Here is a 14,753-nt window from a genome sequence, read left to right on the forward strand (position 1 = left end):
GTTTCATTTGAATGAGGTTGTTTCATTTGAATGAGGTTGTTTCATTTGAATGAGGTTGTTTCATTTGAATGAGGTTGTTTCATTTGAATGAGGTTGTTTCATTTGAATGAGGTTGTTTCATTTGAATGAGGTTGTTTCATTATCTCAGAGTAGAGAGAGAGAGAGAGAGAGAGAGAGAGAGAGAGAGAGAGAGAGAGAGAGAGAGAGAGAGGTGGTGGTGGAAGGTAGGGCCATTTTTATTTCCATTGACAGTTGCCTGGGTGATTCCCCTGGTTCCCCAGGTGAGAGGGAGTGGTCATACTGAGGAGCCCAAGTGGGTAACTTGACACCGGATATCCGTATCAGTGTAAGTTGAAACTCAAGGTCAAGTTCGGCCCTTACTGTCCTTACTATCCTACTCGTGCATTGTTAGAAACTTGACAGGAATTGGTGGTGCCAGTGAATGTAGGTCCATTTCGAACAGTTCCAGAGCAAATATAGCATAGGAAACTGCATGCAACGGACATACCGAATCGGGTACCGCGCAAATCCGATTGGTCGTAGTGATGCACGAAGCTGCATATTTTCACCGTGTCGGACTTCACGGAAACGTGACAGTAGATAACTGGAGGCACGTAGTGTTGTCAGACAAGAGACTATTCTGCCTCTGTTTCAATGATGCGAAGCGTAAGTGAATCGACCGCCAAGTGAAGTTTTTAAGCCACAGTATGAGGATGATGTATCTGTAGGTGGTTTTGTGGTGATGTGGCTATGTGTTTCTGTACCGTGACTTCTACCCCCTTATTCAGGTTACAGTGAACATCAACTGGATGTATTTCAGCATCGTTGGTGACCTTAACCTTGATGATGCACACCCCCACTTTCCAAGCCATACTGATACGGATGCACATATCATTTGTGGTTCGATAAAGACTCTGGCTCTCTGTAACGCGATGTCTGGTCCACTAAATAAACCAATGTTAATCTGGTAGAAATCGTTTGTGACTTAAGAACGGTGTGTGAAGTTCAACTATCAGCATCTCTTAGTCACTTACATTGTGTGTTCAGGAAATACATTCCGCTAAAGGTAACTTGACACAACTTTACAGTTTGTAGCACAAGCAACACTTCCAGACGTGGGTTTAGAGCTTGAAAAGGCGTAAGATAGCACTTGGAGACATAATATTGATCACCGATAGTAGTGCATCTGGGTAAGCAAGCTTATCTTTCAATGGGCGTAGTTTTACGTGAACCATTGAGAACATCTTTCAGACGAGTTTCAACAGGAGAACATCTGCCCTATAAAGAAGCCAGCTTAAGGGCAACCATCTTTGTCACAGCTGTTGATATCATATCTCCACGAAACGATTACCAGTGCAGTGCTTCTTCCTTATCAGGGATTTTTCCTCGGTGGGACTGAAACGGTGTGCACTCGGCGTACTTGAGTGAGAAGTAACGGCTCAGAGGTAAAGAAAGCCGGCAACGACTGGGAGATTGGTTTGCTGACGTCATTGACGGGGGATGATCCGGCGGTCGGTCGGTTCATATTGGCGGATCTCTGCTTTTTCCTTACAGTCGCCATTTTGCTACTTCCCTAAACCCTCTTCCAGCTAGGCCCACACTTTATTTGAAACAGACATTTGATATATGACAGAAGGGGACTTGACATAGAGAGAAAAGTGACGTGCGAATTTCACCTACAACTCAAGTCATTCAACATCTTGAAGTGCCTCAAGTGGGTAGATCACATCTACTGAAGTTCTGTAAGGATTTCCTGTAGTGCCAGTTACATTGTGTGTGCCAGTTGTTGTATCAGCAAATCCTCGTTGTCTGAAAATCGTACACAGAGATGGCTCTAACCTACTTGTTGTCGGAGTGCGTGCACTACCTTGGCACACCCAGTTGATTATTGAGGCTGACTTAGCTAGTTCACCAAACATTCATCAGTTTATCGGGATAATCATTTTATTCTATGATCTACACAAAAAACACATACTATAGAGTATTGTTATCACACAGATAACACTAAAATATATAATTAGCGTAGCGATGAACCGTGTGCTCAGCCTTAGACACCCCCCCCCCCCCCGTAGCCAGTGTCACAGAGCGGTTAATGCCGTGCCCCCACCGAGTGGTCATACACTACCCGTGATCAAGAGGAAGTAGCCCGCCACATGGACTTACAGGAACAGCCCCATTTAGCAGCAGCACCTGGTGCTGGTGTAAACTTGTCCAATCTGTAGCTGGTAATATTTTTGCCTGGTAGAGTGCCCGACCGTGGAATTAGGACTTTGATGGTTTGACAGTCGGTACACATAAGGCAGGAAGTGTGCAGAAACTGTCAGATAGTAAAGATACAGTGAATACTCTGCCATTTTATACGTATGACACGTTTTTCTAGCCAAACACTGTATAATGGTTTAAAAAGCCAAAATTAATTGTAGATTGAAGTACTAGTCTAAATAAATAAATAAAGCGCAACTGGGAAAATTACGTTTTCATTTAACATTATTTATTCACTGAGAATATGTTCATAATCACTCTTGATAATTTTCAAGTTGGAATGTGAATCTCCTGTTGTATCCGAGCTGAAGCACACGAATGGTAGGTGGTGGTAGTAGTATACCGTCGCCCTTCAGGCGTTAAATTCGATGTTTGTTATCTGCTGTAGTTATTATGAGAGTCTCAGTTCTGTGATTTGTCTTTCCCGAGGCAGACAAAAAATGGTGAGAGCAGTCTTTTTATGACGTAGTATGCTACAGAGTTCTGGAAACTCTGCCACACTTTTCTAGCAAATGATGTGAAATTTGATTCCTTTATTGTAGTTTTAGAAAAACGGTCATCGTATCAACGACAGAGAAGTCAAGACGTATATAACAGTTCAATTTTATTTCAGGATACCCAGGCCTGTGCAACTATCCAGATTACTGGAGAAAGATGGAGAAGATAAGAAGAGAAGGAACAGGAAAATGTCAAGTAAGTTGAAACAACTACTAAAAGTAAAGTTCATCTTAACTGCTTAATGATGCACTGAGGTGACGAGTCGTGGGATACCCCCTAACATCGTATCGGACCTTCTTTTGCCCCGCTGCATGCACTGAAGTCGTTACAAGTCCCCTCCACAAATATTGAGTCACGCTGCCTCTGTAGCTGTAATTGCGGAAAGGTTGCCGGTGTAGGAGTTTGTACACGAACCGACCTCTCGATTATGTCCCATAAATGTATGATGGGATTCATGTCGGGTGATATAGGTGGCCAAAACATTCGCTCGACATGTCGAGAGAGGTCTTCAACCCAGTTGCAAGCAATTCTGGCCCGGTAACATGGCGCATTGTCAACCACCAAAACTCCATTTTTGTTTGGGACCATGAAGCCCACGAACGGCTGCAAATGGTCAACATACGAGGTGTGGCTAGAAAAAAACCGGACTGGTACTGGTGAAACAATAAAACGAATGCAATAAGGCTGAAAGTCGCGTGGCCTGTCACGTGACTCTCGCTCCGCCTACTGCTCGAGTTTCATCTGCCTCCTGCACTCAGTCTGCCCGTGGCGTCTGTTTTAAGTAGTCGACGTTTTGTCTGTGCGTCGGAAAATGTTGAGTGTACAGAAAGAACAGCGTGTTAACATCAAATTTTGTTTCAAACTAGGAAAATCTGCAAGTGAAACGTTTGTAATGTTACAACAAGTGTACGGTGATGATTGTTTATCGCGAACACAAGTGTTTGAGTGGTTTAAACGATTTAAAGATGGCCGCGAAGACACCAGTGATGACACTCGCACTGGCAGACCATTGTCAGCAAAAACCGATGCAAACATTGAAAAAATCGGTAAACTTGTTCGACAAGATCGCCGTTTAACAATCAGAGCAGTGTCTGAGTTAACAGGAGTTGACTTGTTGTCTTGCTGAACAAGTTTACCGATTTTTTCAATGTTTGCCTCAGTTTTTGCTGACAATGGTCTGCCAGTGCGAGTGTCATCACTGGTGTCTTCGCGGCCATCTTTAAATCGTTTAAACCACTCAAACACTTGTGTTCGCGATAAACAATCATCGCCGTACACTTGTTGTAACATTACAAACGTTTCACTTGCAGATTTTCCTAGTTTGAAATAAAATTTGATGTTAACACGCTGTTCTTTCTGTACACTCAACATTTTCCGACGCACAGACAAAACGTCAACTACTTAAAACAGACGCCACGGGCAGACTGAGTGCAGGAGGCAGATGAAACTCGAGCAGTAGGCGGAGCGAGAGTCACGTGACAGGCCACGCGACTTTCAGCCTTATTGCATTCGTTTTATTGTTTCACCAGTGCCAGTCCGGTTTTTTTCTAGCCACACCTCGTATAGCTAAACATAACCATTTCCAGCCAGTGACCGGTTCGTTTGGTCCAGAGGGCCCAGTCCATTCCATGTATAAACAGCTCACATTATTATGGAGCCACCACCAGCTTGCAGAGTGCCTTGTTGGCAACCTGGGTCCATGGCTTTGTGGGTTCTGTGCTAAACTCGAACCTCTTACCAACTGAAATCGGGACTCAGCTGACCAGGCCACAGTTTGTCAGCCGTCGATCGTCCAATTGATACGGTCACGAGCCCCGGAGAGGCGCTGCAGACACCCGCATCTGCTGCCATAGCTCTTAACGCCAAATTACGCCGCTCTGTCCTGACGAATACGTTCGTCGTAAGTCCCACAGTGATTTCTGCGGTTCTTGCGAGCAGTGTTGCTTCTCTTTTAGCACTGACAATTCTACACAAACGCCTCTGCTCTCGGTCGATAAGTGAAAGCCGTCGGCCTCTGCGTTGTCCATGGTGAAAGATAATGCCTGAAATTTGGTATCTTGGCACACCCTTCACACTGTAGATCTCGGAATGAATGATTTCCTAAATGAGAATGTCCCAAGCGTCTAGATACAAATACCATTCCGCGTTCGAGCTCTGTTAATTCCCGTCGTGTGGACATAATCACATTGGAAACCTTTCCACATGGATCGCCTCAGTACGAATCACAGTTCCACCAATGCACTGTCGTTTCATAACATACTACGTGATACTACCGCTATCTGTATATGTGTGCATCGCTATCCCGTGACTTTCGTCACCTTAGTGTAGACCAGTAGGTGACGTATTGACGTCATAACTGCTTAAGTCGAGGAATCGTACGAAGTCCACACTGTGCCACAAATACTACAGCTCTAAACCACATAATAATCATAATGTGTAAATCTTAAGAAAATGTAGCATATTCACAAGGAGAAGGTGATCATTTTGTTCACTCAAACTTGGATTTAATATGCGACTCTAAACATAATTTATTTTGCAGAGGGCATTCCGAAGTATGAAGTATTTCTGGGAGGATCATGTAATCCAACTACATGGCGGCAAGACACAGCAATCCCAATGCTTAAGAGACTTGGCATCACCTATTACAATCCTGTAAGTGTATCAATTATCACAAACTGAGCACTGAAACGAATTGTTTTCTCTAATAGTGTAGTCTGCATGGCTTTATTGTGTTTTTATATACGGGGTATACGAAGAATAAATTTGCATGTTCAGTAATAACATAAAAGATAATACTGATGGCCGGTATTTACACACAATCGGCAGTGAAATTCTTTTGATCAGCTGTTGGCTGCATATTCTTCAGATGGATTCGGTGTTAGATTCTGGTTTCAGAATCAGATGCCCTGTTTTCTCCCGCGTTTTTCTAATGAAGTTCCAAAAGATATTTTCCTATTTAACATTTTTTTTCCAGTGAAAGTACATAGTGTTCATCCAGAAACTTATCTAATGGTAACTCCGGATTTTTCGATGTGTTGCATTCTTAAATTTGAGTAATGTGTATTTCCTTTGACATCGATTTTGAATATTGATATTTCCTGAACATTTAAAAGAAGTCAGGAAGTTCTCTTCATGGTAGTGCAGTGTCATTTTCAGATGGCGTAGTCTATTCTAACGCATATTTATTAGCATGGTAGAATTTTTAGGTACACATGCTTTTTTTTCTAAATGTTAAATAAGCACTTATATGCTTAAATAAAATGTTCATGTATAAAATATTTATGTTGTTGTTAGATATGGCAAAAAAGAAAATGGCGTTCAAATGGCTCTGAGCACTATGGGACTTAACATCTGAGGTCATCAGTCCCCTAGAACTTAGAACTACTTAAACCTAACTAACCTAAGGACATCACATACACCCATGCCCGAGGCAGGATTTGAACCTGCGACCGTAGCAGTCGCACGGTTCCGGACTGAACAGCCTAGAACCGCATGGCCACCGCGGCGAAAATGGCGTTACTCCACCTTACTGTGTTTAACGGTGAAGTTATCTAAGTCTTTTAATGAATGTTAAACAATATTATGTGTCGTTGGCTTGGACTGTAGGAAATTTCATTTATACAGCTTTAAAATCTTGGACATGGCTGGATGCAGCAGCTGTAGAATGGAATCTTCATGGTGATAAAGTGAAATACAGCCAGTCAGCTGCAGAAATCAAAGGTTTATTAAAATCCCTTGACCCAGTTTTCAATTTCTTTAGAAACTTCTTCAGAAGGCTCAATGGTTACAAATACAATAGTTCAAGTTATATACCCGTTAAAATATAGGTATATAGGTATATAGGAATATAGGTATACAGAAAACGTCAAAAATAACTCGGTGCCATACAAGGAGTTATTTACACATACCGGTTGCATAATGTTGTGAGTGAAAATAATCCCTAAAATGGCTTAAAACAATTAAAATATTAAAACTGTAACATAAAAACAAGTGATTTAGTGAATGTGCATGATATTACAAATACCTAATATATGGCATTTTATTAGGTTATTGCCCAATGAATTAAGTAAACTATAAAGTAACTCAAAGTACATCATGTGTGAGTGAAGGAAAAGGGATGGGGGAGTAAGTAAAAATCGAAACAGAACCATTTGCATCAACAATATATTACTGTAGGTACTAGCCCTACTATTACCTGGGAAGTAGATAAAGAACCAAATGACCTCTTTATTATCGCCTTAGATTGAATTCCTCTTTGTTCTGTTATCAAAAATAACTGCCAGAAACTGTATAGAAACTATTTTTGAGTTGCACCTGTTCATTTAAAATACAGTTATTTTTCCTAGTGCAATGCTTAAAAATTTCAAATCCTTCCAACAAATCTAGTCTACTCTGCAGCCTTACTTTTTATTTGAGTCTACTAATTCTGTACAATACGTTACCAAGAAATGCTACTGAACGGAACTTCTTGCTCTCTCTCTTCATATTACTGTTACCTAAAGTTGAACATTTAGAATCTTTTTTTATTTTTTTTATATGGAGTCAACGAAACTTGGGTTATTCTAGTTATAAATTGCGATCGATTTGATTACATTTAGTTCTTATTGAAAACTATGCCTGGGTAAAGGCGTGTACACTGCACTTTGTATTACAGAGTGAAAAAAAAAAACAGTTTTATGGGATTGTTGGTGGTTTGAGTCTCTTGGAATAGCACTGTTTGCGTAGGTGGGTTTACGGAAGGCATCGAAATTAATTTTGTCGAACTTTAAAATTAGTTCCGAATCTTCGAAATATTTCGGCTCATCAATGAATCTGCTAAAATTCTGGCATCCCATTGCTAAGCCAAAATGAGGTTAATATATTTTACCATTGAACTGGAAGTAACTAACTACTTGCGTTAGATTCAGGAGTTCAGGTATTCGTAGTTCTTCAGTTAATTCATCTAACCTGAAACATTTATAACAGGATTATTATTATCAAAACAGCAACTTCATTGATCTTAATGCGTAGAAATCTAGTCAAATTGTGATGAACAGTTTATCAGACTGGGTGGCTATTTTTATATACCTTGAACTGTCGTCTTAACTTACGTGGGCCGCGCGGTCAAAGGCGGCTTGTCACGGTCCGCGCGGCTCCCCCCGTCGGAGGGGGACAGTGTGTGTTGTACTTAGAGTGAGTTAGTTTAAGTTAGATTAAGTAGTGTGTAAGCTTAGGGACCGATGACCTCAGCAGATTGGTCTCATAACACCTTATCACAATTTAACTTCAGTTGCTTTGGATTGATGTTTCTTAGCCTTTTCTTTTGGAATTCTTTAATAAGATTATTCGTTGTATCTAACTAATTTGACCTCTCGTTGTAATTTGGGGGTTGGGTCAGTATAAATTTCAGAGATGTTCTTTTCTGTTAATGTTCTAGCTACATATTCGCGGTTTTGGGCGATGACAAGCGTATTCACTGCATCTGTTGTTGTCAAGACCTAACAGTTCTTTAATCTTTTTGTTGAGCACTTTTTGTCAGTAGAAATGACTTCTAAAATATTACATTCGTGAGCAATTATAGTCTTCCGATTTGTCTATTTTAACACTATAAAGACCAATTTCGAAGATCGACAGTAAAATCATGTACGACACTAGGGTCATTTAACTTGTTGACCTTAAAACTTGTCTTCATGCCGTTAAAATAGGCAAATCGCAACGGACCAGAATTGCTCACGGATATGGTAACCTTTTAGAAAAGGAAGTCATTTCTGCTAACAAGAAGTGCATTCCGCAAAAAGAAGTAACATTACGCGAATTAACCGTAAGTTAAAGAACAAGTGACAAGAACAAGTGACAAGAACAGATGATTGGAATGCACTTGTTATCGCCCAAAAAAAGCGAATATGTAGCTGAAACATTAGTATTTTCAAGGAAAAGGACACCTCTGAAATTTATACTGACCCTGCGCCCAAATTACAAAAAGGGATCAGAAATTACTTACGTAGAACAAAGAAGAGTATTAAAGATCTCCAAAAGAAAAGCTAATAAACGTGAATTCAAAGTCGCCTAAGTTACGCCAATTTAAGGTACGTAAGGATAACCACCAGATTGTTAAAGGGATAAGTGGTGCTCATCACAAATTGGCTCGACTTACACACACAAAGATCAAAGTAGTTTTTGTTTCTTAACATAATTATTATGTTAAAAATGGTGCATATTTCATAAAGAAAGATAGGTGATTCTCTCTTTCTCTCATCTGGTTTCGTTTGGCATTAGAAATCTGTACACAAATATTGCTGTAAACTGAATCTTAAAATTGTCGAAAATAATCAGCGTCATAAAAAATAACAGAACTACAAATGAGTTACTGAATCTATTGCAAGTAGTTTTACAGTAGTTACTTACAGTTCAATGGTAAAATGTATGAACCACCTTTTGGCTTAGCAATGGAATTCTCGTTTGCCAGAATTTTAGTAGATACGCTGATAGCCAAAAAAACCTTATGACCACCTACTTAACAACTTGTTTGGAACGAAATGCATCGCTGGTCCTGCATATCAGGGATCAGGCAGCTCGGGGTGCCATTGGTTACACGTCTCGCTCACCTATTGTTCGCATTTACGGTATTTTGAACAGTGCACGTTACATTTCAGATGTGTTACGACCCGTGGATGTACCCGTCATTCGATCCCTGCGAAACCCTACGTTTCAGCAGGATAATGCACGACCGCATGTTGCAGGTCCTGTACGGGCCTTTCTGGATACAGATGATGTTCGACTGCTGCCCCGGCCAGCACATTCTCCATATATCTCACCAACTGAAAACGTCTGGTCAATGGTGGGCGAGCAACTGGCTCGGCACAATACGCCAGTCACTACTCTTCTATCGTGTTGAAGCTGCATGGGCAGCTGTACCCGTACACGCCATCGAAGCTCTGTTTGACTCAATGCCCAGGCGTATCAAGGCCGTTATTACGGCCAGAGGTTGTTGTTCTGGGTACTGATTACTCAGGATCTATGCACCCAAATTACGTGAAAATGTAATCACACGTCAGTTCCAGTAAATATATTTGTCTAATGAATACCCGTTTATCATCTGCATTTCTTCTTGGTGTAGCAATTTTAATGGCCAGTCGTGTATTTATTACTATATGCTTTACCATGCTGCAACACGATTTTATAAATTTTATAACATGAAGTTGCTTCCCTACTTCATAAATCACCATTACTGTGTAACTCGTGGGCAGTTAGAAAATTTTGCGAGGAACAGAGATACAAAACTGGGCGATTGGCAAAAAAAGGTTTACTACCCCTGGACTATACGAATAATTTAGTGAAACAGTTACTGACAAAACAGTCAGAACTCGAACAACTGCTACCTCTAGCTAAATAACATTTACCAACCACAGTAATTTAAGTTTGTTAAATATTTACTATCCATTAAATTCACACTGAATCGTCGACTGGTAGTTATCACAAATGTAAGTACAGGTGATAGCAAGACACTATATAAAGTAAATAAAACCTGCTGGAAACCAAGACAGTGTTCAAATGGCTCTAAGCACTATGGGACTTAACGTCTGAGGTCATCAGTCCCCTAGAACTTAATACTACTTAAACCTAACTAACCTAAGGACATCACACACATCCATGCCCGAGGCAGGATTCGAACCTGCGACCGTAGCGGTCGCGCGGTTCCGGACTGAGCGCCTAGAACCGCTAGACCATCGCGGCCGGCAAGGCAGTGTTCACAACTACAAATTACTGAAGACTAACTGCAAAGTATCTCCACTAAACAACAGCCTAATCGACACACTACATCGCTGTCATAAGTGCTGATCAGTGCTGAAAATTATCAAAGTCCTTACAGGGTAATCTGAGACTAAATCCAAATCACTGCTAAATAAATCGGAATCCTTAACAGCTGATCAGAAAAATCACATCCTTCTGGACACTGAATGGAAAAATAATCGGAGTCCCAATAGCTGTCTAATAATTCAAAGTCCCACTAAACTGGCGCCAGAATATTTCTATCACATAAACTAGTGTGGTCAACTTGCCACCCATAAACTTTAAACTACCTCCAGTACAAACCAACCAGAACCGCCCTCCAAAACAGCCTAACACGGACAAACCTGAAGTAATATGACCACCTCCCTTACAAAGGCTCTGGCACCCTCTCCCGCCTCTCCCCCCCCCCCCCCCCCCCCCCCATGTTACTGGCTCCCTAATTCTAAAAGGTGTGTTCATTGACGTTACATAGTAACCTCACATGAGTAGTGGGGTAAGGGTGGCAGCACCTGAATTTTTATATCCAGTTGATATGCAAATTCAAAATTGTTAAGGCTTTCGTGGTCACTTGTTGACAAACTGCCTATTGGCTTCTGTCTCGGGTTCTTCGGCCGACGTTCATCACAGAAATTGGCGGAAATTGAAAATGACAGTACCCTTTCTGGGTCTCGAACCCCAGTCCGTCTGGATCGAAAGCCAAATTGCACCACCCAACACAGGGAAACTGTCAAAGTGCGGGAGAGGAAGGTTAGGTTAGTGTAATTCGTTTATTTTAGTTTGGAAGCTGAAGTGAAGATCGGCCCTAATTACATAATTAATCATACAGATAGGTCCTAATTAAATATCTATTTGCATAGCGCTACACAAGGAGCGTCAGAAATCACTATACAGATCAACAATTAATGGTGTCATTCAACTTGAGTAACCCTTCCGGAAAAAATTTCACAATAGCACTCCAAACTAGTGGTAGATGTACACACACACACACACACACACACACACACACACACACACACACACACGAGGCGTCTGCCACTGATCCAACAGTCAAGCAACTGGTCTACTGGTCTATTTCACAATTATACCACTAGAGTCGCTTGAAATTGGCAGTAGCCAATAGGAATGCAGCTTCTGACCACATCGGGGATGTAAGGCGGGCCCAGCAGTTCTGCAGCCTCAGTTGGTCAGTCGGTAACCATGAAACGTGAAGAGTCAAGGAAGTGGAGCGTAATTTTTGGCGTCATTCGTTTCGAGAAAGAAATATACTTCCCTAAACTCTCACTGGATACTGACCTGATCTTTCTCCACACAGGTACAAAAAAGGGGTTACTATATTTACAACTACCTTGTTTCAAGTACTTCACAAGGTCACTCAAGTACCCACTTTCCCCATCCGAAATACACGCACGTAGATCATTGTATATTGGAAATGTCTTAGGATTTTAGGTAGACTAGCGAATAAGACAAGCAAATATTCTAGTGCCAAATCTTTATTAACTTCTGTATATACATTTACATACAGAGAACAACTTTATTTTCGTTAGCTGCAGTTTTGACAGTATTAAATTTAATTTTTAACTTACAAGTTATAGCTTAAATCCACATCTTAATCATCCATTTCTTTTTCCAGCCAGAAATTTGACAAATACAGAGAAAGTTCTCGAATTTCAATATACAGGGTGGAGAAAAAAATGTTACGAAATTTTAACCCTGGATAGTTGATGCCGGGAGGAACCAAAATTACTGGTGTTCTGTAGGTCTACAACGCACAATTTTTAAATTGCGGAAACTTGGCGCCACGCGCTCCGATTGACTGCGGCATTGCCCTGTTGCGAGATGCTCTGGACAATGCATGACTGCGAATGCTTTGCCTGCCGGATATCGCGATTTATCAAAGACAGCCCGAACGCTCGGTGGTAGCGCGCCAGCCTTCTATTCTGGGGGCGAATCTGGCGGGGTCCCGAGACATCCATTGTGGTTTCATGACGTAACTGAAAAAACAATCAACAGCTGTTAATTCGCGTACAGAAAGTCTTTCACAAATTGTGTCGGCCCTGGAAAGAGCTTTTTCTTTTTTTTTCTTTTTTGTAGCTAGGACATTGTTTACTTAAAGCAGGTGCTCGAACTGGCGACCCTATGACGCGAAGCAAGCTTGGTAACGTCTAATAGTGTTTTGCCGAACTCTTTCAAAGATTCCTGGCATTGCCCTGATGTGATAGGCGGAATGTTGATCGCGATCCATTAATTCCTCTTCGTTTCTAAGTGGTTCGCGTCCTGGTTGGTGACCTACAACCTTAAAGAATCCCCACAGGAAAAAGTCCGGTGGCGTGAGGTCTGGTGATTGCGGGGGCGAGTTACCCGGCCGTCGAAGAGTTCATTTAAATACCCGCGCACAGCGCGACTGGTAAGTGTGGGCGCCCCATCATGCTGCAACCACATGTGTTGCCATATGTCCAGGGGAACATCTTACAGCAGCCCGGGTAGAATTTCTTGCAAAAAGTGAAGGTTATTTGCCCCAGTAAGTCGAGGAGGTAACCCACAATGCCTGGCCAGATGTTGAACGAAAATGATTCCTCGTGTCCGTGGACGTACGTAATGGGACGTAAGGATTTCCCCTTGCCCAGTAATGAACGTTACGAGTGTTGTAAAGGCCATCCCGATGGAAGGTGCACTCGTCGGTCAACAACACAATGGCGGGGAAGTCTGGATCTCGTGCAACACGTCGCAGAAACCACCGGCAAAGCTCTAGCCTGTGTTCATAGTCGGCACAGGATTTAGGTCTTGGACAAGGTGGAAACTAAATGTATGTAGACCGTCAGCCCTCAAAACCTACCAGGCTAACCGGTGGGAATGGCCCCCATGTCATGTCCAAAGGCTCGAGTACTTGTCGTAGGTGCTTCCTCGGAGCGCTCGAGAACAGTATCTTCAAATGCAGCATTCCGTCGTGTTAGAGGTCTTCCAGCATCACGATGATATCCCGCTAACGAGCCTCTTTCGCCAAGTCGCCGGTGAATTGCTGTAAACGTTTGCGGGTGTGGATGGCGTCTTGCTGGGTACCGTTCCTCATACAACCGTCGACTTTCATGCGCATTACCGTCGACTAGTCCTTAAACAAAACCATATATCCTTGTTCTTCAAACGAACACTACGTCGTCCTGCTTACCGTATGACTAAATCGCAGGTGACGTGTGTGTGCTCCGAAGCGAAGCTTACGTGTGAATGCCTCTTACGTGAGGTGGAAACCAACAGCAGGACATATTCGACACGTGTGCGTATCACGTTAGGGCAGTGACGGGGCGAGGGACGTTGAACCGACAACCATAGCGCTGCGCGTCAATCGACGAACGGCAACATGGCAATCCTACAGCCAATCGGAGCGCGTGGCGCAAAGTTTGTGTAGTTCAAAAATGGTGCGTTGTTGACCTACACAACACTAGTCTTTTACGTTCCTACTGGCATCAGCTATCCAGCGTTAAAATTTCGTGGCACAGTTTTTCTCCACCCTGTATATCTAACTTCTTCCTGTAAACTACCTCTTTTATGGCTTCAACTAGCAGTTCTGTTTCTTACGGCAGTTCTTCTAGGCAAGAGAAATTGGTAATTTTAATTTTTCCTCGTATTGCCTGCATGTCATTGTCATAACAATCCTCATCTTCCTAGATAAAGGCTGTCAGTTGTTCTGCTGCACATCATGTGGAATTTCGGTATAAAATTTTAAGTTCACAGTTTTGCAAACGAATTGCCATTAAAGGATGTTATTCCGTTGGTTTTAAGCTCTGCAAACGGTTGTTCTGTTGCTAAGTGTATGACATAAAGCCCATCATACTTCTATATAATGTAACCATCTTTTTTTAAGCAGATCCGACGAGGAACGGGGTTTGGTAAACAATTTTCCGTGCGTCTTTTAACTTAGTAAACGTGCTCCAATCCGCGGTTTTTGGTCAGGACTCCATCATGTGTCCACTTGCCACTGCTCTTTACAGTAAAGGCTATTATCTTGTATTCTCCAGTCGTAGCCAAATTTCTCCATACACTGCGTTTGAAGCCATATGTAAACATGGACTGCACATCTGTAATAGCTTCTTTTTCCATTTGCGGGTTATATTCTTCCTTCACTCCGTATATTCCGGTTTTATTTTCTTCGGTTTGATGTCCTCCATTTCCAGTTTCCTTTTCCGTGCAAATAACACATTGAATGTACTTCCAGGCGCAAATTCTTTAAT

The 14,753-nt window shown here is 42.0% G+C and overlaps 1 protein-coding gene across 2 annotated transcripts in view; it reads left to right on the plus strand.

Moving 5' to 3' along the window:
• LOC124556841 overlaps positions 1–14,753 on the plus strand; it is a 594,435-nt gene that overhangs the window by 400,007 nt on the left and 179,675 nt on the right. For both annotated transcript variants that reach the window (XM_047130858.1, XM_047130859.1), the window contains exons 4-5: positions 2,876–2,955; positions 5,300–5,412. In XM_047130858.1, coding sequence (XP_046986814.1) covers positions 2,876–2,955; positions 5,300–5,412 — 193 coding nt within the window. The remainder of the gene's footprint in view (positions 1–2,875; positions 2,956–5,299; positions 5,413–14,753) is intronic.

This window comes from Schistocerca americana, chromosome X (genome assembly GCF_021461395.2).
Source record: "Schistocerca americana isolate TAMUIC-IGC-003095 chromosome X, iqSchAmer2.1, whole genome shotgun sequence".
NCBI lineage: Eukaryota > Metazoa > Arthropoda > Insecta > Orthoptera > Acrididae > Schistocerca > Schistocerca americana.